This window comes from Phyllobates terribilis, unplaced genomic scaffold, assembly GCF_046119375.1.
Source record: "Phyllobates terribilis strain yellow unplaced genomic scaffold, ASM4611937v1 Scaffold_1__5_contigs__length_1240528914, whole genome shotgun sequence".
Taxonomy (NCBI): Eukaryota; Metazoa; Chordata; class Amphibia; order Anura; family Dendrobatidae; genus Phyllobates; species Phyllobates terribilis.
The window spans coordinates 660,813,892-660,837,996 of NW_027362761.1; the positions used below are offsets into that span (position 1 = coordinate 660,813,892).

The window sequence follows — 24,105 nt, forward strand, 5'->3', positions numbered from 1 at the left end:
ATGTAAGCTAAAGCTACTCTGTTGTATGACAAAACCTTTACATGGTGACCATGTATAGATGAATGGAGCTTTCTTATATACTGCCTAAAGCTTTTTTAGGTTAGAAGAATCGGATCTTTAGAGGCAGCCCCCGGGTGTGTACCCGTAACCATGCTACCACTGGAATGTAGGAGACTAGAGTTATTAACAGCAATGTCTTGTTTAGAGTGGTGGCCAGACTGCTTATTAATTTTGACATATAGCAGGACTCCTTATTCTACCTTGGGAGACCACAACTCTTACTCACTGCCCAGTAAGTTCTGCAGCACTCGATGGATCTGCCCATAATCCGGAAATAGTTGAGGTAAACTATTGTCAATGCCTCTTGCTTCGATATGAGAGTTGTCCTAACTACTATAATTCTCCATAAAGCCTTAAGGCTCATTAACATCTGAATGGAAGGACACAAACTGAAAGTCTTTAGTTAGACTGCTGGAAAGCAGAGCAGACGGTATGTGTCTTGGAGCTAATCAGAGACACAGGCCAGACTCCACCTGAGCTGAGTCTGCAATTATCAGTGGTTGCCCTGGACAAATATTGTTGTGTTTGATCAAGCTAGGTTAGGTGAGCTGTATATGAGTAGTCAGGGTATGTCCTCTTTAGTCAGCGCTCGGACAAGACCAGAAATAATATGTTTAGGACTTCTGTGCAACCTGTAAAAAGCAATAAAACTGCGCTTGATTGGACCAAACCCACAATGGCTGTATGAGCACTACGTGATGCCTCCTACCTTTAAGGGTGAAACCCTACAAGGTTTATTATTAACCTGCAAAACTAAGGAAGCGTTCTTATTGTCACCTGCCTCCAACCGGCATTTCACCGAGCCAGCTGAGCACCAGCCAGGAATACTGCCACCCTCTATTACAAAATAGAGGCTAGGATATTTTTCCCCCTGAATTCGGTAAGGTGCTATACCACACTATGAATGCACCATAAGGCACTATGATATGTTATGCTATGAGGAACTATGAAGAGCCATAAGGCGCTATGAAGTACTATGCCATGAGGCACTATGAGACGATATACGGCACGATAATGTGCTATGAGTCACTGTGATGTACTATGAGGCGCTATGCTATGAGGTACTAAGATGTGCTATGAGGTGCTATGCTATTATGTGCCATGAGACGCTATGAGGCAAGCCTGTTCCTCTCAATCTGGCCATGCCTGAGCAATACTGGGGTGGCCAACCCCAGGTAGGGGCGCCGCTCTCCTCCAATAGTGCGCCGATCCAGGCAGGGGCGCAGCTCAACAGGTGCTCCCATTGATGTGCAGAGCTGGTACAAAACGGTAGCCGGAAACATGTTAGAAAACATGGGTCTCTGCTACTTTTTTCACCAGTGTGCGTCTTAGGGCGCGATTTCCTGGATAGCGTCCTGCACCTGTGCAACCAGGATGCGCGGCTGCCAGTCCACCATAAGGTAATGGTGCGGCTGCTGCTCGTGCCCGTTCGACGGTATAGGCCCCCTTGGACCCACCTCGGCGCTTCCAGGTCCCTGGCGCTGGCCGCAGGAGAGACTGTGCCATGTTGGAAACCGACCAGCCCAGGTCTGGGAATAATCTTCTCTTCTTTCTTCTGCAGCCTTTTTAACAAGGTTCCCCCTCAAGGACAGGAAAACAACTGAGGTGGTGGAGAGGCGCAGCCCTTCTATTCTGTAGGTTTGCTGTCCTGGAAGGGCGTATCCCCTCTCTCGTTGTGGTGCTGTCATGGGTGATAGGAAAATTTTGTTTTAGCCCCAGATTTTACATTTTCAAATGGGGATAATGGATAAAAATGGCACCAAAATTTGTCCCACAATTTCTGCTGAATGTGGCAGTGCATCACATGTGGTTGTACAGTACTGCTTAGCCACACGGCGACACTCGGGAGGGACGGAGCACTATTTGCCTCCTGGAGCAGATTTTCCTAGAATAGTTTGCGGACTCCATATACAGAGACCCTAAATGCTAGACGAGCGGAATCCCCCCCTCAGGTGACCTAATTTTGGAAATTATACCCCTGCCAAACAAGTGGATGCTAAATGAGGTTTAGGCACACACTGGAGCTCAGAAGTGTGGGGGCATTAGAATTTAGGAGCGCAGAAATTGCTGAATTTCTTTTGGGGGTGAGAAGCCATTTCACTTTTCCAGAGCATTTGTGCTACGTGGAAACCCCCTATATTTCCACTGAAGGATGACAAACCTGAGTGTTTTTTTTTTCTGGACTCAGTTGAACCTTTTATTCACATTTATCCGGTGCTCTACGCTGAGCAATTACTTTGCGGTTTCCATCTAAATCTCCGAGTGAAGTAATTCAGATGAAACCCCGAAGGATCCATTCACTATAATGAGAAAGCAGAGTTACGCTGGACTCTGTCTGGCCTCTATTCAGCATTGTCCTTTTCAGAGGTGCACATAACTGTAACCAACCTCGCTTTTATGCACACCTAAAAAGATGGACATCGCCAGATCACAGGTCAGACGGCGTCCACAGTGCCTCCATTTGCCTCATTATAGGGAATCTTCCTCCGGGACAGTCTTGTAAGGCCTTGTTTTTTGCGGGATGAGTTAACATTTTTATTGGTACCATTTTCGGGCACATGACATTTTTTGATCACTTTCTATTCCGACTTTTGGGAAGGCAGAATTAACAAAAACTGGCAATTCAGGATTTTTTTTATGCCATGTGTGGTAAAGTTGATAAGGCAGCTTTATTCTTCGGTTCAGTACGATTACAGCGAATCCTCATTTATATTTTTTTTTTATGTTTTGGCGCTATTACACTGTAAAAACGTATATAGAAAAAAAATATTTTTGCATCGCTGTATTCTGAAAGCTACAACTTATTTTTTTGCTGACAGGGCAGCTTGTTTTTTGCGGGACAAGATGACATTTTCAACGGTACCAATTTTATTTATATTAGCTTTTTTATTGCATTTTATTCCACTTTTTTCCAGCGGTATGATGATAAAGCACTGTTTATCTCGTTTTTTGTTGTTTTATTTGCGACATTCACTGAAGGGGTTAACTAGTGTGACACTTTGATAGGTCGTGTCGTTCTGGATGTGTCGATACCAAATATGTGTACATGTGTACTTTTTTTCATTTTTTTAATTATTATTTTTTTTTTTTTTACATAAAAATGTGTATTTATTAGTGTAATATTATTATTTTTTTTTTAATTTTTAACTTGGTCTTTTTTTACTTTTGATAACAGGTATAATGCATTACAATGCACTAGACTGGAGTGCATCATACCTATAGTGAAAGCTCCTGAGACCATGCTGTGAATCTGGTCTCAGCAGCTTTCCTTAGTTTGGTGAACCCTGGTCACCATGGCAACGATTGGGCCCCGCGATTATGTCTCGGGGGCGCTGATCTGAAGGCAAAGGGAGCTTCCAGCCCCCTGCCTGCCTCCCGAATGCTGCGATCGCTAAAGGGTTAACAGCCAGGGGCGGTGCTGACACAGCTCCTGGATGTTTAGTGCAGGAGCTCAGCCACTGGCAGCGCTGACCTCTGGCACTGATCGGGCAGGAGACGCTGATATTTCAGCATCTCCTGCATTATTATGCAGAGATCGGTCAGTCAGATTGACGGACTAATCGCAGCGATCTGTGTGCGAAGACCACCAGCATGGGTCCCTGCACCGCGTCCCCTGCCGCTCAACTGTCACAGACAGCTGTCGGCACTTAACTGCACTGCGTGTTCACATAAAACCCGCAGCGTCCGGATGTTACAGCATAGTGGATGGACTTTCTAGAAATCCCATGTCCGCTATGTGTCTCCATGGACCTACAGATCACCCTCGGAAACTGACATGTGGTGTCTTTCCAGACCGCAGCATGTCCATTTCTCTTGTGGGTCCGCATGTAGACTTTCCCCATAGACCTAACCTCTATGAGGAAAGTCCGCAGGTGAATAAGATGAGCAGAAGACGCTGGCAGCTACTCCGGAGCATCGGGGCCGCAGGCTGATAGGCATCGTGGGCACATACCCTTACACTGTCTACATCTGGCTGTAAAGGGAGCTACACACAGCTGATCAATTTGAGTGCTGGTTGCTGGACCCCACTAAACTAATATTAGTATTTACTTGAGATGCTAATTTCATAAGTCCAGCATCCAGTTCAGTCCTTCGTGGCTTTTGCGCCACCAAATTTCCACCCGGCATCATGGGTGTGTCTGAAGTCACATGCGGCCAATGGGCCTAGCAAACTGCAGCGGTGCCCAGGATGCCAGGTAGAGAATTTCCAGCTCAAAAGGGCAGGGTAGTGGATCTTATTGCACATCTGCAGTAATTTGGTCTGGCCAATTAACAACTGACAGAGACAAATAGAACAGATAGCACAGTTGTAGTGGAGAGTGACATGAAGAAGAATGAGCATCACTGCACATAATACCTTGTTCTTTCTGCAAACATCCTCCAGAGTCGTCACCTATAAAAAACAACCCTTCATCAAAACTTATCTGATCATATTTTTCTAAATTTACTAAGAGATGTGATGTGATTGGATAATACAATGTGCTGCCATTGGGTTTCCACTTCTCTGACTGGAAGATTCCTTTGTTAGGAAGCATTTGTACAAAGCAGGTTGCTGAAAAAAAAAAAGAAACACCTATATGTTACACCAATTGCCGTGATCTGAACAATTATTGTGTAACAACTATAAAATGGTCACCTTCCAAACAACTAATCATATATAAAGGCTTGTGTACTGCGAAACCCACAGGCCGCATGCAGCTTACCATGTATGAGTGAACGCTATCCCCATCGATGCTGAATGTGTAAGCCATGTACACAGACATCTATGCATGTGGCTCATCCATACAGTAAGCAGCAGTTTCTCCAGTGCCGGCGCTGGCAACAGGCAGTCGTGTTACTGCAGGCAGGCGATTTGCAGAATTTTGGTGACATTCAGACTAGATGTGTCAAGCCTTGCTCAATTCACTTGTTTTGAGCAAGGCCGCGTACGTCTTGTTTGCACATGACTGCATGTATGCAAATCGCATATACTTGCAACCACGTGACCTCCTACTAGGTGTGAGTTTCAGTGACAACTGTTCATTGTGTAAATTACAGCAGAAAAAAAGCAGGATGACAATGATGTGTACCTAAGTGACATACCTCTTGACCTGATGGCTCTTCCATCTTCTTTGCAGCCATTCAAGTCATGTGGATATCCATTCTCATATCTCTTCCTTTTCTGAGCAGTGCCACCAGACTGTAAGTCATTAGTCCATGCGGACAAACTTGTGTTACATACACCATAGCTGAATGAATTTTCACATTCCATTCTAATAGAGCTTGGATCACACAAGATTTCTGGAGAAAAAAAAAAGACAAATGACTTTCTTTTCACACACATACACACCACTGACAAGCAATCACAGTGGAGGAGGTGCCCACAGCAACCAAGAACTAAAAGCAACTAACAGGTAAGCACCCTACAATGGTGGCTTAAAGGGGTTGGCTCACTCCAAACAATGGTGGCACACTGCTAGGTTGCAATTGTTGGCGTTTTGACTGCTGTGACTCTCAGAAATCTCTAAGTGAACTGCCAGTGGCACTAGGAAAGCGTTCTTCTTTGGTTAGTATTGTCAGCTCTACTCAATTACGGAAGTCAAGCAGACATTGGAACATAGCATTTCTCTAGCACTGCTTCTACCTGGAAACAACCAAAAAAATCCAAAAAAGAATGAACATATAAACAGCAATGTCAAAAACGACTTGCTGTGCATTCTCCATCTTCTGTACCTTTTACCTGCTTCAAGTTTCTAAAGCCACAAAGAGGTTATGACAAGTGACTGGACCATTCTTCTGTCGGCTTCCACTTGGAGGACTCTCACTAATAATACATATAATTAAAAAAGGCCCCACAAAAGATATCAGTAAAGATGTTCCAGGAAAACATCCATGCGTTTATCTGAAGTGTCTTTTGCAGGATAAACTCAGAGGATTTGCTGACTTCTAATGGACACCATGCGCACATTCCCTTAACCCCTTTCTTACGTGTGACCTAACAGTACGTCATGGTGACCTGGGCCGATTGGACCAATAACGTACTATTAGATCAAGGTCTTTAATGCAGCCCACTACACAGGTCGTCAAACGAGACTGTGTAGTGGGGGTACAACAAGTATATGATGGGGGAAAGTTGATCTCTCTGATCATGTCCTCTGGCCGTACAGTGCTTTGAGAAAGGCCAAGGTGTGGTACAAGAAGTTGGGGGTGCACCTTGTACACATGGCAATGCACAAAGCTTTCCTTCTGTCACAATGTGCAGGCCAGACTTGTACGCCATATCTTCACTTCCAGGAAACCGTTATCAAGACCCTGATATTTGGCAGTGGTGACGGAGCGGGACCTAGTACTTCCGTAACTGAAGGACCTTGAAATGTACCAGGCCAGCATTTCCCGGGGCAGATCCCTCAAGTCGCAAAAAAAGGTAAGTCACAATAGAGGTGCCGAGTATTATAAAAGGGGAATAGGCAAGGACACCACTTATCAATGTGACACCTGCCCCGACAAACCTGGCCTGTGTATGAAAGACTGCTTCAAAAGGTACCATACTTCCATGGACTATTGAATTAATTTCTGACGCATGACAACCTGACGAACACTACACAGCTGACGTAGTGTTTGTCAGGTTGTCATACGTCAGTTGTGTAGTGTTAGTCAGGTTGTCCTACTCAACTGACGTATGACACTACATTATAAACTTCACAAATCAGGTATCAGTTCCAATAACGGGACACTTGTTGGGCATTTCACTGTTTAGGCACATCAGGGGCTCTGAGAACGTGACATGAAGCCCGCAGACCATTCCATCAAAGTCTGAATTCCAAAGCGTCAAGCCTTCCCTTCCGGGCCCTGACATGCACCAAAACAGTAGTTTTCTCCAGCACATGGGGTATCAGCGTACTTAGGAGAAACTGGACAACAGATTTTGAGGTCCACTTTCCCCTGTTACCCTTGTGAAAATATTTTTTTTATACATTTTTGTGGAAAAAATGTTTTTGTTTTTTTATTTTCACAAGTCAACATTATAATTTTCTGTGAGGCACCTGGGGGTTCAAAGTGTTCACCACACATCTAAAGTTCCTTAAGGGGTCTAGTTTACAAAATAAGGTAACTTGTGGGGGGTTTCCACTGTTTAGGCACATCAGAGGCTCTCCAAATGCGACATGGGGTCCGCTGTCAATTCCAGCGAGTTTTGCATTGAAAAAGTCAATTGGCGCTCCTTCCCTTCCGAGCAGAGCCCTGGCTTTCCCCTACATATGAGGTATTGGCGTACTCAGGAGAATTTGCACAACAACTTTTGGGGTCCAATTTCTCCTGGTACCTTGGTGAAAATAAAAAAAAATTGGGGTCTAAAATAAAATTTTAGTGAAAAAAAGTTATATGTTCATTTTTACCTTTCACGTTCTATTAATTCCTGTGAAGCACCTGAAGGGTTAAAAAACTTCTTGAATGTGGTTTTGAGCACCTTGAGGGGTGCAGTTTTTAGACTGGTGTCACTTTTGGGTATTTAGGTCATAAAGGCCCCTCAATGGTATTGTAAATTTTGTTGTAAAAATTAGAAATTGCGGGTCAACTTTTAACCCTTACAGCTCCCTAAACCGAAAAAATTTGGGTTCCAAAATTGGGCTGATAATAAATAACCCATGTCTACTTTACAAGTACTTTGTGTGACATATCTCTTCGATTTAAGGGAATGGAAATTCAATGTTTGAAAATTGCAAGATTTAAGCCAAATTTCCGTTTTTTTCACAAATAAACGCAAGTGATAACGAAGAAATTTTTCCACAATCATGAAGTACAATATGTCACGAAAAAACAATCTCAGAATCAGGGGGATCCGTTGAAGCGTTCCAGAGTAATTACCTCATAAAGTGACAGTGGTCAGAATTGTAAAAATTGGCCTGGTCATTAACGTGCAAACCACCCTCGGGGGTAAAGGGGTTAAAATAATTTTCCAATTTCACAATTAAAAACCCAGGCGCAGTAAGCTTTATGAAAAGCTTTTTTCACCATTCCCATGTCCAGTGCAGAGTCTCTGCCGCTGCTCCCAGTGTCTGTTATTGTATGCAGAGCTGACATCACGTCAACAGCGCTGCAGCCAGTCAAAGAGCTAAGAGGCTCTGATCGGTTTGTGTAGTCTGCTTGGGCAGAGCCGCTGAGATCAGTTACTGACTGCAAAGCTGTGGACGCTGTCAGTGCTGCAAACATTAACAGACACTGGGAGGAGCAGCAGAGAATCGGAGCTGGATGTCAGGAGGATGAATAAGGCCGAACAACAAACATTGGTAATGTATTCTAGGGAAATGGTACTGGTCTGAAGTGCGCCAACCATGCTGCTTCACTTCAGGGCACTAAAAATCCAGCCGGTCACATGACTTTGTTGTGTCATGGGTCGGCTGCAGCCAAACTGCTCAGATGCAACAGACAAGGCTGTGGGCTATCAGCATTGGCTATAGCAATCATATCACAACACTTCCAATTGGAAGAAGAGAGAGAGAGAATTTGTTTTCACATCCAGAGTTCGGGTCCCATTATTTTCAATGGGGTTCGGTTTCTGGATGAAGCTCGGGAGCTTTTGAAACAAGATTGGGTGGGTGGGGGGGGTGGGGTTCAGAATCCGAACTTCTACTGGTCTGCTCATCCCTAAACAACACCTTTATTACCAGACTTCACTATACAAACAGTATACAGTATTAACTAGCTCTTGCGATTAAATTGGATGAATGCAATCCGATAAAAAAAAGTATTGCATTAGGTCCAATGTTAATCAATGATTCTCTGCGGATATGCAGTTTTAGCTCCAATAGGATTGAGATCAAGCAGAAAATAAAGAACAGCATGCTGTCATTGCATGCGGAATTAGTATCACACACACCCTTATAAGTCTATGGGTGTATGTGAACCATCGCACTGCACTCGGATGTCACCGCCGGCAACAGAAAAGATGGAGAAATTACATTCTCTGTCTCCTCCGCACCTGTGCTGCGATTCTGTCATGCGAGACACGGAAAACAGAGCACTGACACTCGGATCACGCGTGCTGCGATTCTGTCATGAGAGACACGGAGCACAGAGCACTGACACTCTGATCACGCGTACTGCAATTCTGTCATGCGAGACACAGAGCAGAGACACTCGGATCACGCGTGCTGCGATTCTGTCATGCGAGACACGGAGCACAGACACTCGGATCACGCGTGCTGCGATTCTGTCATGCGAGACACGGAGCACAGACACTCGGATCACGCGTGCTGCGATTCTGTCATGCGAGACACGGAGCACAGACACTCGGATCACGCGCGCTGCGATTCTGTCATGCGAGACACAGAGCAGAGACACTCGGATCACGCGTGCTGCGATTCTGTCATGCGAGACACAGAGCAGAGACACTCGGATCACGCGTGCTGCGATTCTGTCATGCGAGACACGGAGCACAGACACTCGGATCACGCGTGCTGCGATTCTGTCATGCGAGACACGGAGCACAGACACTCGGATCACGCGCGCTGCGATTCTGTCATGCGAGACACGGAGCACAGACACTCGGATCACGCGCGCTGCGATTCTGTCATGCGAGACACGGAGCACAGACACTCGGATCACGCGTGCTGCGATTCTGTCATGCGAGACACGGAGCACAGACACTCGGATCACGCGTGCTGCGATTCTGTCATGCGAGACACAGAACAGAGACACTCGGATCACGCGTGCTGCGATTCTGTCATGCGAGACACAGAACAGAGACACTCGGATCACGCGTGCTGCGATTCTGTCATGCGAGACACAGAACAGAGACACTCGGATCACGCGTGCTGCGATTCTGTCATGCGAGACACGGAGCACAGACACTCGGATCACGCGTGCTGCGATTCTGTCATGCGAGGCACAGAACAGAAACACTCGGATCACGCGTGCTGCGATTCTGTCATGCGAGACACGGAGCACAGACACTCGGATCACGCGTGCTGCGATTCTGTCATGCGAGACAGAGCAGAGACACTCGGATCACGCGTGCTGCGATTCTGTCATGCGAGACACGGAGCACAGACACTCGGATCACGCGTGCTGCGATTCTGTCATGCGAGACACGGAGCAGAGACACTCGGATCACGCGTGCTGCGATTCTGTCATGCGAGACACAGAGCACTGACACTCGGATCACGCGTGCTGCGATTCTGTCATGGAGACTCGGAGCACAGACACTCGGATCACGCGTGCTGTGATTCTGTCATGCAAGACACAGAGCAGAGACACTCGGATCACGCGTGCTGCAATTCTGTCATGCGAGACACGGAGCACTGACATTCGGATCACGCGTGCTGCGATTCTGTCATGCGAGACACGGAGCACAGAGGACTGACACTCGGATCACGCGTGCTTCGATTCTGTCATGCGAAACACGGAGCACAGAGGACTGACACTCGGATCACGCGTGCTGCGATTCTGTCATGCGAGACTCGGAGCACAGAGCACAGACACTCAGATCACGCGTGCTGCGATTCTGTCATGCAAGACACAGAGCAGACACTCGGATCACGAGTGCAGCGATTCTGTCATGCGAAACACGGAGCACTGACACTCAGATCACGCGTGCTGCGATTCTGTCATGCGAGACACGGAGCACAGAGCACTGACACTCGGATCACGCGTGCTGCGATTCTGTCATGCGAGACTCGGAGCACAGAGCACTCACACTCGGATCACGCGTGCTGCGATTCTGTCATGCGAGACACGGAAAACAGAGCACTGACACTCGGATCACGCGTACTGCGATTCTGTCATGCGAGACACAGAGCAGAGACACTCGGATCACGCGTGCTGCGATTCTGTCATGCGAGACTTGGAGCACAGAGCACAGACACTCGGATCACGAGTGCTGCGATTCTGTCATGCGAGACACAGAGCAGAGACACTCGGATCACGCGTGCTGCGATTCTGTCATGCAAGACACAGAGCAGACACTCGGATCACGAGTGCAGCGATTCTGTCATGCGAAACACGGAGCACTGACACTCAGATCACGCGTGCTGCGATTCTGTCATGCGAGACACGGAGCACAGAGCACTGACACTCGGATCACGCGTGCTGCGATTCTGTCATGCGAGACTCGGAGCACAGAGCACTCACACTCGGATCACGCGTGCTGCGATTCTGTCATGCGAGACACGGAAAACAGAGCACTGACACTCGGATCACGCGTGCTGCGATTCTGTCATGAGAGACACGGAGCACAGAGCACTGACACTCTGATCACGCGTACTGCGATTCTGTCATGCGAGACACAGAGCAGAGACACTCGGATCACGCGTGCTGCGATTCTGTCATGCGAGACTTGGAGCACAGACACTCGGATCACGAGTGCTGCGATTCTGTCATGCGAGACACAGAGCAGAGACACTCGGATCACGCGTGCTGCGATTCTGTCATGCAAGACACAGAGCAGAGACACTCGGATGACGCGCGCTGCGATTCTGTCATGCGAGACACGGAGCACTGACATTCGGATCACGAGTGCAGCGATTCTGTCATGCAAGACAGAGCACAGACACTCGGATCACGCGTGCAGCGATTCTGTCATGCGAGACACGGAGCACAGACACACGGATCACGCGTGCAGCTATTCTGTCATGCGAGACACGGAGCACTGACATTCGGATCACGCGCGCTGCGATTCTGTCAAGCAAGACACAGAGCACAGACACTCGGATCACGCGTGCAGCGATTCTGTCATGAGAGACTCGGAGCACAGAGCATAGACACTCAGATCACGCGTGCTGCGATTCTGTCATGCGAGACACAGAGCAGAGACACTCGGATCACGCGTGCTGCGATTCTGTCATGCGAGACACGGAGCACAGACACTCGGATCACGCGTGCTGCGATTCTGTCATGCGAGACACAGAGCACTGACACTCGGATCACGCGCGCTGCGATTCTGTCATGCGAGACACGGAGCACAGAGCACTGACACTCGGATCACGCGTGCTGCGATTCTGTAATGCGAGACACGGAGCAGAGACACTCGGATCACGAGTGCTGCGATTCTGTCATGAGAGACTCGGATCACGCGTGCTGCGATTCTGTCATGCGAGACACGGAGCACAGACACTCGGATCACGCGTGCTGCGATTCTGTCATGCGAGACACGGAGCACAGAGCACTGACACTCGGATCACGCGTGCTGCGATTCTGTCATGCGAGACACGGAGCACAGACACTCGGATCACGCGTGCTGCGATTCTGTCATGCGAGACACGGAGCACAGAGCACTGACACTCGGATCACGCGTGCTGCGATTCTGTCATGCGAGACACGGAGCACAGAGCACTGACACTCGGATCACGCGTGCTGCGATTCTGTCATGCGAGACACGGAGCACAGACACTCGGATCACGCGTGCTGCGATTCTGTCATGCGAGACTCGGAGCACAGAGCACTGACACTGGGATCACGCGTGCTGCGATTCTGTCATGCGAGACACGGAGCACAGAGCACTGACACTCGGATCACGCGTGCTGCGATTCTGTCATGCGAGACACAGAGCACTGACACTCGGATCACGAGTGCTGCGATTCTGTAATGCGAGACACGGAGCAGAGACACTCGGATCACGAGTGCTGCGATTCTGTCATGCGAGACTCGGAGCACACAGCACAGACACTCGGATCACGCGTGCTGCGATTCTGTCATGCGAGACACTGAGCACAGACACTCGGATCACGCGTGCTGCGATTCTGTCATGCGAGACACGGAGCACAGAGCACTGACACTCGGATCACGCGTGCTGCGATTCTGTCATGCGAGACACGGAGCACAGACACTCGGATCACGCGTGCTGCGATTCTGTCATGCGAGACACGGAGCACAGAGCACTGACACTCGGATCACGCGTGCTGCGATTCTGTCATGCGAGACACGGAGCACAGAGCACTGACACTCGGATCACGCGTGCTGCGATTCTGTCATGCGAGACACGGAGCACAGACACTCGGATCACGCGTGCTGCGATTCTGTCATGCGAGACACGGAGCACAGAGCACTGACACTCGGATCACGCGTGCTGCGATTCTGTCATGCGAGACACGGAGCACAGAGCACTGACACTCGGATCACGCGTGCTGCGATTCTGTCATGCGAGACACGGAGCACAGAGCACTGACACTCGGATCACGCGTGCTGCGATTCTGTCATGCGAGACACGGAGCACAGAGCACTGACACTCGGATCACGCGTGCTGCGATTCTGTCATGCGAGACTCGGAGCACAGAGCACTGACACTCGGATCACGCGTGCTGCGATTCTGTCATGCGAGACACGGAGCAGAGACACTCGGATCACGAGTGCTGCGATTCTGTCATGCGAGACACAGAGCACAGAGCACTGACACTCGGATCACGCGTGCTGCGATTCTGTCATGCGAGACACGGAGCACAGAGCACTGACACTCGGATCACGCGTGCTGCGATTCTGTCATGCGAGACTCGGAGCACAGAGCACTGACACTCGGATCACGCGCGCTGCGATTCTGTCATGCGAGACACAGAGCACAGACACTCGGATCACGCGTGCTGCGATTCTGTCATGCGAGACACGGAGCACAGAGCACTGACACTCGGATCACGCGTGCTGCGATTCTGTCATGCGAGACACGGAGCACAGAGCACTGACACTCGGATCACGCGTGCTGCGATTCTGTCATGCGAGACTCGGAGCACAGAGCACTGACACTCGGATCACGCGTGCTGCGATTCTGTCATGCGAGACACAGAGCACAGACACTCGGATCACGCGTGCTGCGATTCTGTCATGCGAGACACGGAGCACAGACACTCGGATCACGCGCGCTGCGATTCTGTCATGCGAGACACAGAGCACAGACACTCGGATCACGCGTGCTGCAGAGCAGGAGCCGAGGGTCATTAGCATATCACATCCAATGCTGTAGCTCATGTGACTCTGGCCTAAACCTGATAAAAGGAGTCCAGCTGAGGAAACAGCTGATGAGTCCCTATAGTCTTCCCTCAAGCAGATGGACAACTTGTACTGAGCAGTGTAAGCTCTCAGCAGGGAGGAGGGACGCCACTGATTACCCAGCCGCTGTGCTGTGTGGTGACAGATGTAGTAGGACACTCATGACAGCTAATGGGCGCCATCAGAATGAGCTGATGTGCCCAGATCACTGCTCCACCAAGAGGCCATGGCCACACCTATGAGCCATCCGGAGGGGGGACGCTTCCCAACTCCTCTTTCCTCCCCAGCAGGTCGTGTCCCCCTCACCTCGCCAAGGAGCCACACACGCAGCACGGCATAGTACAATGGTCTTCTCCTTACTGCTGGAGAGACACGAACTTCCTGTTCCTCAGCAGTGTAAAGCGGGCTTTCTGCTCATTGGTCCCCTTGCAGCTTGCCTTAGTCACATGACCTCTCACTGTTTCCTAACTGGTGTGCAGAACAGTGCCAATCCGGCCGTTCAATGCTAGAAGTTTGTCCCTTCCATTGCTCCGTATCCCGGAAGTGGAGCAAGGAGCTGTTGCCGCTGGGTTCTGCCGCTGTGTCCTGGAGATTACTGCTCTGAGCAGCGGCGGTGACGGCAGAGCCATGAAGGTCAGCTCGTCGGGCTTGGCTTGCTGCTGCCTTGTCATTCAGGTGCTCGGCCTGGCCCTCTTCCTGCGCGGCTTCTTCCCTGTCCCTGTCCGGTCCCAGACCAGGGAAAGCAGCATGTCTGAGATCGCCGCCGAGCCTCGGGCAGGTAACTCCTCCCTCCAGACACAGCCATCTACTTGTATCCTCCATCCTCCTCCTGTATATTCCTGAGGTTTAACCCTTTCACCACAGGCCACTTTCTGTTTGTGCTTTCATTCCCCTCCCTCCCCATCCTCCAAGACCCAGATCTTTTCCCCCCACATAGCTGTAGGAGGGCTTGTTTTCAGCAGAACTAGTGGTTTTGAATAGCACCATGCAATGTAATGAATGATGGGAAAATCCTCAAGTGCAGTGAAATAGTTAAGAACCTTGGTTTAGGCAGCATAAATCAGCTGGCAGTTCATACTTTAGTTAAAGGGGAGATCTGTCATTGGATTCCTGCTGCTCATACCAAAGGCATCATGAATCCGAGCCTGCCCGTTGATTGCAGCCAGGTTTATTTTACTCTAAAACCCTATGGCGTGTCGGAGAAAACCTACTTTGAAAAAAGAGAGTCAGTGACTGTGCATTGTTCATGCTAGTCTTGTTGAGGGGGCATGCCAGAGTCAGACGCTCCTGATCCATAAAGGGGTGCAGCCATCTTCATTAATCAAGAGTGACTGACTGGTGACGTGCACCTTTGTGTGCTATGCCAGAAATCATACTCCAGTGAGGGACTGGAGTGAGATATCTGGTATAGGGAACGCTACAGCTCATTATCAATTAGACCAGCTGTGGCATCCAGCGCACCCCTGTCCTGCCCCAGCTCTCCCATTTTAGTGTAGTTGGGAGAAACTGGTGTGAAAATGCCTAAAATAGCTCCAAAATTTAGCGACTTTTACGCCAGAATGAAAGCTTTAATGAATCTGGCTGTCTTTGTCTCTGCTTCTTTTCTCCCTGGTCCTTGTGACGGACAGGTCTCTCCCTATGTGCACACATAGCAAGAAACCTGTCAAACAACTGGAGTAGGTTGGGAAGAAGCCGGCCAGGGACCACATCATACTGCATTGTCTCCAGCTGACTTCTAACAGTAGTATAACTCTGAAATGTTTGTTTTTCGATTAAAACAAACTTAGCTGCAATCACACATCCTGGGTCTGATTCATGCTGCCCGAAATGTTCCCTAGGAATACAAAAAACCCCAAAACCTTAATGAGGTTGTCGACTACTATACATAATGCCCGCATCAATTTATAGAGTGGAAAGAAGTGTTTTTGTAATCACCTTGTGTTGTCATTCTATCGCTGACCGCTCACAGGTATCACGTGAACTCCGTGACTCAGTGACGCGCTCTCCCCTGATTGATGGGCTGTGGGCCGGGTTTCACCGCATGTCACAGCCCAGTATCCACTGCATGCTTTTCCTCTCCTGCATTTGTTGGGAAAGTGCACAATGGATGCTGGGCTATGATGTGCGGGGACGTGCCCACAGCCCATAAATCAGGGGGGAGCGTGTCACTGAGTCACCCCCGGCTGCAGCCGGGACTTGACGTGAAATCAGCGGATGCCTGGGGAACTTCCCTAACGGAGAATAGCAGGTAGGGCAGTAAGCAATCACAGTCTCTACCATCCTTTTCCATGACCTTTTTAAGCATGACCTTCAGGGTCTTATTGAACCTCTCCACCAGGCCGTCCATCTGTAGATGGTACACTGATGTTTTTAGTTGTGTAATCTGGAGAGCCTTACACAACTCTCTCATCACCTTCGACATGAAAGGAGTTCCTTGGTCTCTCAGGATCTCCTTTGGGAGGCCCGTCCGGGCGAAGATATGTACCAGCTCTTGGGCTATACTCCTGGCAAAGGAGTTTCTGAATGGTACTGCCTCGGAATACCGTGCTGCATAGTCCAACACCATTAGGATGTATTGGTGACCCCTGGCGGACTTAACTAAGGGCCCTACCTTGTCCATAGCACTGCGGTCAAACGGAACTTCTATAATGGGCAATGGGACCAGGGGACTCTGGAAGTGGGACACGGGAGCAGTTAGTTGGCATGTAGGACAGGACCAAAAATAATTGACCACCTCCCGGTGACACCCAGGCCAGTAAAACCTTTGAAGGACCCGCTCTTGGGTTTTGTCTATGCCCAGATGCCCCCCCAAGATAGGGTCCTGGTACCAAGAGCTATTCTAGCACTTCCCCCTCTCTGTTTAGTGACCCGATAAAGCCAATCCTCATTGACTGAAAAATAAGGAAATGGTGTCCGCTCCTGCTCCTGGGCAACCCCATTTATTACTGCCACATTGTCCCATGCCACTTTCAAAGTAAGATCCTGCATTTGTACAGTACCAAAATCCCCCCCCAGAAACCCCAAGTTCAGGATTCTAATTTTCATGGGTCCCTGTCTCGTGCTCTTCACCAGCAAGGACACACATGGGGATTCTTCGTGGGCCAACCGGCTCTGGTCTGAGCAAGTGGGTACCCACGCCTTTCCCCACAAGTCCCAGAACAGCCGGAAGTCCCGCCCAATTATAATTGGGTGTAATAAGTCTCTGACTACCCCGACCTCATGGAACTCGGTACCACGGCTCATTTTTATAGTCACTTGGGCGACAGGGTAGTCCTTGGCATCTCCGTTGATGCAGCGCACGCTCACGTGTTTACCAGGGATCAACTGGTGGGGAAGTGTGGCCCTTACCAGAGTCACCAAACTCCTGGAGTCCAAAAGTCCCGACACCAGTACCCCATTTATGGTCAGTGGGCATGACTGTGGCCCCTCACCTGGCTGATAGTCCACACTGCAGGCAGGGTATGCGTAGTATGAACAGCGCCTCCCAACGCTGCAATCCATATGCTCAGAGGTCATAGGACAATGGGCTGCTACGTGTCCAGGCCCGCGGCACCTCCTGCAGATCAAGTCTTTCCCAGCGCCTTTCTACAGACCCTCAGGGACCCGTTGGGACCTCTGACTCCCCCCAGTGGCTCCAACACCCCTCTTTTGGGACTCGAGCTCCTTCTGAGTTCCCCAGTATGGGTATGCAGCACCACCCGGCTTCCTTAGGGACCTCTCGACCACCTTGTATCTTTCTACGAGGCCGACCAAGTCATCCGCATTTCGGGGGTCTCCCTGGGCAACCCAGGTCTGCACCTGCCTAGGGAGGACGTGAACAAATCTGTCCCTCACAATCCGTTCTACCATCTGGGCTGGGGTGGAGTACTCTGGCTGCAACCATTTCTGCACAAGATGGAGGAGATCGAACATTTGCGAACAAGGGAGTTTATCACCGCAATATGCCCAGTGGTCGACCCTTTAGGCTCTGACTGACAGTCACTCCGGCACATGCCAGTATCTCATTTTTAAGTTTAGTATACTCCTGGGCATCCTGCAAGGCCAGGTCCTAATAATCCTTTTGGGGCTCAACAGTCAGATAGGGGGCCAGCAGCTTCGTCCACTACTCCGGCGGTAGCTTCTCCCGCTCTGCCACCCGCTCAAACACAGTCAAAAATGCCTCCACATCATCGCCCGGGGTCATTTTTTGCATGGCTCGCCTTAAAGCTTTATGGACGCTCGAGGCATCACCTGGAGTTGGGGGAGAGGCTGTCTGCCTTCCCCGAACCGCCTCAGCGAGCAATTCCATCTGCTACTGCTGTTGTCTGAGCTGGTCCTGTTGGTGGATCTGCTGTAATAGTAGCTTGCTTGTCTCCTGCTGAGCTAGCACAAGATGGTTGACCAGGTCCTCCATACTGTCGGTCTTCGTTTCCTGGCTTAACCCAGGACATACGGTTTGTCCTCAGCTGTTAAACGTTCCTCCTGGGGATCTTGCCTGCACTTCTACCGCCACCTGTGGTAGATCGCTCACTCAGCTGCACACGGAGGTAGACACTGGTACGCTGTCTCTTTAAAACTTCTGGTTGGTTTATTAAAAAATGCAGCATAAACCAACACTGAGTCCGAAAAAGAAAACACAGCCTGCTGGGCAAACAGGAAAAACAGAAGAAAATGGCAACACAAAAGCAAAGTCTTTGAGGAGGCAGGGATCCGCCTGCTCAGAGTGCGGATACTCTGTGTGGTTCAGGATAGCTCCACATAAACAGATCTGGAGTAACTCACTCCAGACTTAATGAGCACTGAATGCCTCAGCTGGCCAAGTATTTAAACCTCCCTCCCCCAGACCACACCCTGGGGAGGAGATATGGAGAATAACCTCCCATCCCACCCACTCTATGGTTGTTCCCATAAAAACACGCCCTTTGGAAATGGAGACTTAACTCCTCCCTGAAAAATCTGTAACCCAGCACCACCTTATGATTAGACCTACACCTGTGCCAAGATCCCTAATAAATGAGTCAAAAAGAAAAAGCAAAGGGTAGAATAGGCACCAAGCATAGTAAATAATCAAATATAGAGGCAGTGTATTGAAAACATAGTAGAAATTTTATTATAGAAAAGACATACAGCACCACTTAGTTAAAGATACAGTTAAAAAACATACAAGACAAGAAAAAGAGGCATGGAGAAAAATAGCCCCCTAGAGAATTCTAACAAGTGAATCCAATAAATATGGTGTGTATATAAATATCTATATCAAAAAATATATACATATCACACGTATCATGCAAGATCCAATAAGCCTGGTAATGTGAGCAAACGGCTATAATAGGCCCTCTGAATGATTTATATATAACATAAATGTAATGTATAAGACCCAATAATACTGATGGACAACTGTAATATACCTACTGAATAATTTATAGGGATGTAGCTATAGCAGAAAGTTCAAATATCAGGGGAGGAAAAAATATCTGTATCCTCCCAAAAATAAATGCATGTCTGATAATTCAAGATATGTCAGATAGGCTACAGGAGTCAATGATAGAAAAAGTGTAGCTGTGTAATACTAACCATGTGGATTCACAATGGAATGCAGGGGATGTCACCAATGCGTGACGCTTATTGGATCTTGCATGATACGTGTGATATGTATATATTTTTTGATATAGATATTTATATACACACCATATTTATTGGATTCACTTGTTAGAATTCTCTAGGGGGCTATTTTTGTCCATGCGTCTTTTTCTTGTCTTGTATGTTTTTTAACTGTATCTTTAACTAAGTGGTGCTGTATGTCTTTTCTATAATAAAATTTCTACTATGTTTTCAATACACTGCCTCTATATTTGATTATTTACTATGCTTGGTGCCTATTCTACCCTTTGCTTTTTCTTTTTAAGGGTATGTGCCCACGATGCAGAAATGAAGCAGAAAATTTCTGCATCATTTCTGCATCTCCCTGGCAGAAAAAACGCATGCAGATTGTGCATGCGTTTTTCCTGCAGAATACATGCGGATCCACATGCAGATTCACATGCGTTTCCGCATGCAGATTGACAAGCGCTTTCCAGGCGATGTTAGCATCACCTGGAAAGTGCTTGATAACTAGGTCACACTATATAAATCCATGCAAACAGCATGGATTTATATAGTGTGACCAGAGAGAGTGTATATACTTACCTCCGATGGCCCGCGCTGTCCCGCTCACTCCGTTCTCCCGGCAACTTTGAATTGAAAGACCTGCCGACGTCAGCGTCACGTGACCCGTCACATGACTCTGACGTCACCGCAGGTCCTACAACTCACTGCAAGTGCCGGGAACCAAGAAGGAGCGGTGCGCGGGCCGACAGAAGGTAAGAATACATTTATTTTTTATTTTATTCTTCTTTTACAGCTTTTTTAATGGTACCTGGGTGTGGATGAGACTCTCCTCTCCTCCACACTCGGGTACCATCCGCACATTAGAACGCACCAATAACGCAAGTACAAATGCTGTCTTGCGGAATTGGCGCGTTCTAATGCAAGTCAATGGCGGCGAAATCGCCGCGTTTCCGCAAAATTAATTGACATGCTGCGGATTTTTGACCGCAGCGTTAACGCTGCGGAAAAATCCGCATCATGGGCACAGCACATGCGGATTTCCATTGGGGAACATTGCTTCCCTTCTACCATGCGTTTTTCATGCGTTTCCGCGGCGTTTACGCAACTGCAAAAACGCCGCGGAAACGCATGAAATACGCATCGTGTGAACACAGCCTCACTCCTTGCACATAACATGCTGGAGGATACTTTACCAGTGACTTTGTCACAATATACAGGGTGGTCCAAAAGTAGGTGGCCTTAAAATAATAACCATTATTTTGATTTATATGTAAAATTATATTTACTAACACAAGCATAACATTGACAATTACATTTTATTCTGAATAATAATACAAAAGCCCTTAAATATTTTCATCGCAGGTGCTCAAACTGTTTTCCATTACAATTTGCACAGATTTGAAGTCTGCCTCTTACGCTTCGACAAACTTTCTTGCACAAGTCTCTTTGGGTATTAATTTCTTGAAATGCATTTCTTATGTAATTTTTCAAATCACTGACACTTTTTGATTTTCGACTATAAACTTTGTCCTTGAGTACTCCCCAAAAGAAAAAATCCATTGGGGTCAAGTCTGGTGAACGTGCCAGCCAATCCATTTATTAGGAAATGTTTCATCAAGATACTCGCGGATTACTCTTGAATAATGTGGAGGGGCCCCATCTTGTTGGAAATAAAGGTCATTTGAATTCCCAATTCCAAAGAGGCTCTTCTGGTGACTTTTTTGTACTCTGAACAAATGTTTCAGCAACAAGTTGTTTATTATCTTCTGTACAGACTGTTTTGGGTCGACCAGTTTTTGGAGCATTAAGGATTGAGCCAGTGGCATTGAATTTGTCACGAATGTGGTAAATGGTTTGTCTCTTTGGGGTTTGAGTACCAAATGTTTCAACCCAATTTGCTCTAACGGTTTCAGCATTTTGAGATTTCCAATACTCTGTTAAAATCCATTTTCTTTGATCTGTATTTAAATTATTTGCCATTATGTGTTATCTGAATTATCTGAGAAGAAAACAGATTTGGGGGAGATCTATCTGTGAAAACTAGATCTGTGAAACTGGCTCAGTTGCCCTTTGGAAAATGAAAGGTTGAATCTGATTGATTGCTAAGGGCAACTGAGCCAGTATCACTTTACACCATGTTTGATAAATCTACCCCTTCATAACCTTATTACACTTTCTGTTCACCTACTTTTGGACCACCCTGTATATATGTATAAAATATATACAGGGTTATATATTTTACAGGGTTAGTGTATTATATTGTACACTACCATTCAAAAGTTTGGGGTCACCCAGACAATTTTGTGTTTTCCATGAAAACTCATACTTTTATCAAATGAGTTGCAAAATGATTAGAAAATATAGTCTAGACATTGACAAGGTTAGAAATAATGATTTTTATTAGAAAGAATAATTTTCTCCTTCAAACTTTGCTTTCGACAACGAATGCTCCCTTTGCAGCAATTCCAGCATTGCAGACCTTTGGCATTCTAGCTGTTAATTTTCTGAGGTCATCTTGAGAAATTTCACCCCATGCTTCCTGAAGCCTCTCCCACAAGTTGGATTGGCTTGATGGGCACTTTTTGCGTACCATACGGTCAAGCTGCTCCCACAGCAGCTCAATGGGGTTGAGATCTGGTGACTGCGCTGGCCACTCCATTACAGATAGAATACCAGCTGCCTGCTTCTTCCCTAAATAGTTCATGCATAATTTGGAGGTGTGCATTGGGTCATTGTCCTGTTGTAGGATGAAATTGGCTCCAATCAAGCGCTGTCCACAGGGTATGGCATGGCGTTGCAAAATGGAGTGATAGCCTTCCTTATTCAAAATCCCATTTACCTTGTACAAATCTCCCACTTTACCAGCACCAAAGCAACCCCAGACCATCACATTACCTCCACCCTGCTTGACAGATGGCGTCAGGCACTGTTCCAGCATCTTTTCAGTTGTTCTGTGTTACGGGTCCGGGAGGTGGAACCTCTGAGCTGCAATACAAGGGGGAAGTCCTTGTAAGGAAGCGGGTGACTTCCAGAGAGGGAAAGCAGGTAGTCACAGCAAGTGACGGGGACAGTCTCTGGGTAAGTGGGCAGGTGGACATGGCAGGTGACGGGGACAGTCTCTGGGAAGACAGGCAGGTGGTCACGGCAAGTGACGGGGGCAGTCTCTGGGTAGACAGGCAGGTGGTCACGGCAAGTGACGGGGGCAGTCTCTGGGTAGATAGGCTGGTGGTCACGGCAAGTGACGGGGGCAGTCTCTGGGTAGACAGGCAGGTGGTCACGGCAAGTGACGGGGGCAGTCTCTGGGTAGACAGGCAGGTGGTCACGGCAAGTGACGGGGGCAGTCTCTGGGTAGATAGGCTGGTGGTCACGGCAAGTGACGGGGGCAGTCTCTGGGTAGATAGGCTGGTGGTCACGGCAAGTGACCGGGGCAGTCTCTCGGAAGATAGGCAGGTGGTCACGGCAAGTGACCGGGGCAGTCTCTCGGAAGATAGGCAGGTGGTCACGGCAAGTGACCGGGGCAGTCTCTCGGAAGATAGGCAGGTGGTCACGGCAAGTGACCGGGGCAGTCTCTCGGAAGATAGGCAGGTGGTCACGGCAAGTGACCGGGGCAGTCTCTCGGAAGATAGGCAGGTGGTCACGGCAAGTGACCGGGGCAGTCTCTGGGTAGACAGGCGAGGCGGTCACGGCAAGTGACCGGGGCAGTCTCTGGGTAGACAGGCGAGGCGGTCACGGCAAGTGACCGGGGCAGTCTCTCGGAAGACAGGCAGGTGGTCACGGCAAGTGACCGGGGCAGTCTCTGGGTAGACAGGCGAGGCGGTCACGGCAAGTGACCGGGGCAGTCTCTGGGTAGACAGGCGAGGCGGTCACGGCAAGTGACCGGGGCAGTCTCTGGGTAGACAGGCGAGGCGGTCACGGCAAGTGACCGGGGCAGTCTCTGGGTAGACAGGCGAGGCGGTCACGGCAAGTGACCGGGGCAGTCTCTGGGTAGACAGGCGAGGCGGTCACGGCAAGTGACCGGGGCAGTCTCTGGGTAGACAGGCGAGGCGGTCACGGCAAGTGACCGGGGCAGTCTCTGGGTAGACAGGCGAGGCGGTCACGGCAAGTGACCGGGGCAGTCTCTGGGTAGACAGGCGAGGCGGTCACGGCAAGTGACCGGGGCAGTCTCTGGGTAGACAGGCGAGGCGGTCACGGCAAGTGACCGGGGCAGTCTCTGGGTAGACAGGCGAGGCGGTCACGGCAAGTGACCGGGGCAGTCTCTGGGTAGACAGGCGAGGCGGTCACGGCAAGTGACCGGGGCAGTCTCTGGGTAGACAGGCGAGGCGGTCACGGCAAGTGACCGGGGCAGTCTCTGGGTAGACAGGCGAGGCGGTCACGGCAAGTGACCGGGGCAGTCTCTGGGTAGACAGGCGAGGCGGTCACGGCAAGTGACCGGGGCAGTCTCTGGGTAGACAGGCGAGGCGGTCACGGCAAGTGACCGGGGCAGTCTCTGGGTAGACAGGCGAGGCGGTC

At 49.0% G+C, this 24,105-nt stretch overlaps 2 protein-coding genes across 3 annotated transcripts in view; one reads left to right on the top strand and one right to left on the bottom strand.

The window, feature by feature from the left end:
* Nucleotides 1–1,178: 1,178 nt before the first annotated feature.
* On the bottom strand, nucleotides 1,179–14,473 carry LOC141273293 (uncharacterized). Its single transcript, XM_073684925.1, has 4 exons — nucleotides 14,317–14,473; nucleotides 5,143–5,340; nucleotides 4,418–4,612; nucleotides 1,179–1,741 (listed from the first exon to the last, which is right to left on the bottom strand). Exons 2-4 carry the CDS (start codon nucleotides 5,309–5,311, stop codon nucleotides 1,389–1,391), a joined length of 717 nt encoding a protein of 238 aa, XP_073541026.1. The 5' UTR covers nucleotides 5,312–5,340; nucleotides 14,317–14,473; the 3' UTR covers nucleotides 1,179–1,388.
* An 11-nt stretch (nucleotides 14,474–14,484) lies between these two features.
* PIGG (phosphatidylinositol glycan anchor biosynthesis class G (EMM blood group)) overlaps nucleotides 14,485–24,105 on the top strand; it is a 287,774-nt gene continuing 278,153 nt past the window's right edge. Inside the window, exon 1 of one of the 2 annotated variants that reach the window (XM_073684905.1) lies at nucleotides 14,485–14,643. Coding sequence is in view for 1 of the 2 variants with exons in the window: in XM_073684914.1 (XP_073541015.1) it covers nucleotides 14,638–14,788 (151 nt within the window). In the remaining variant the exon portion in view is untranslated. Of the gene's footprint in view, nucleotides 14,789–24,105 lie in introns of both variants that reach the window. The other variant, XM_073684914.1, reaches the window with a different exon arrangement.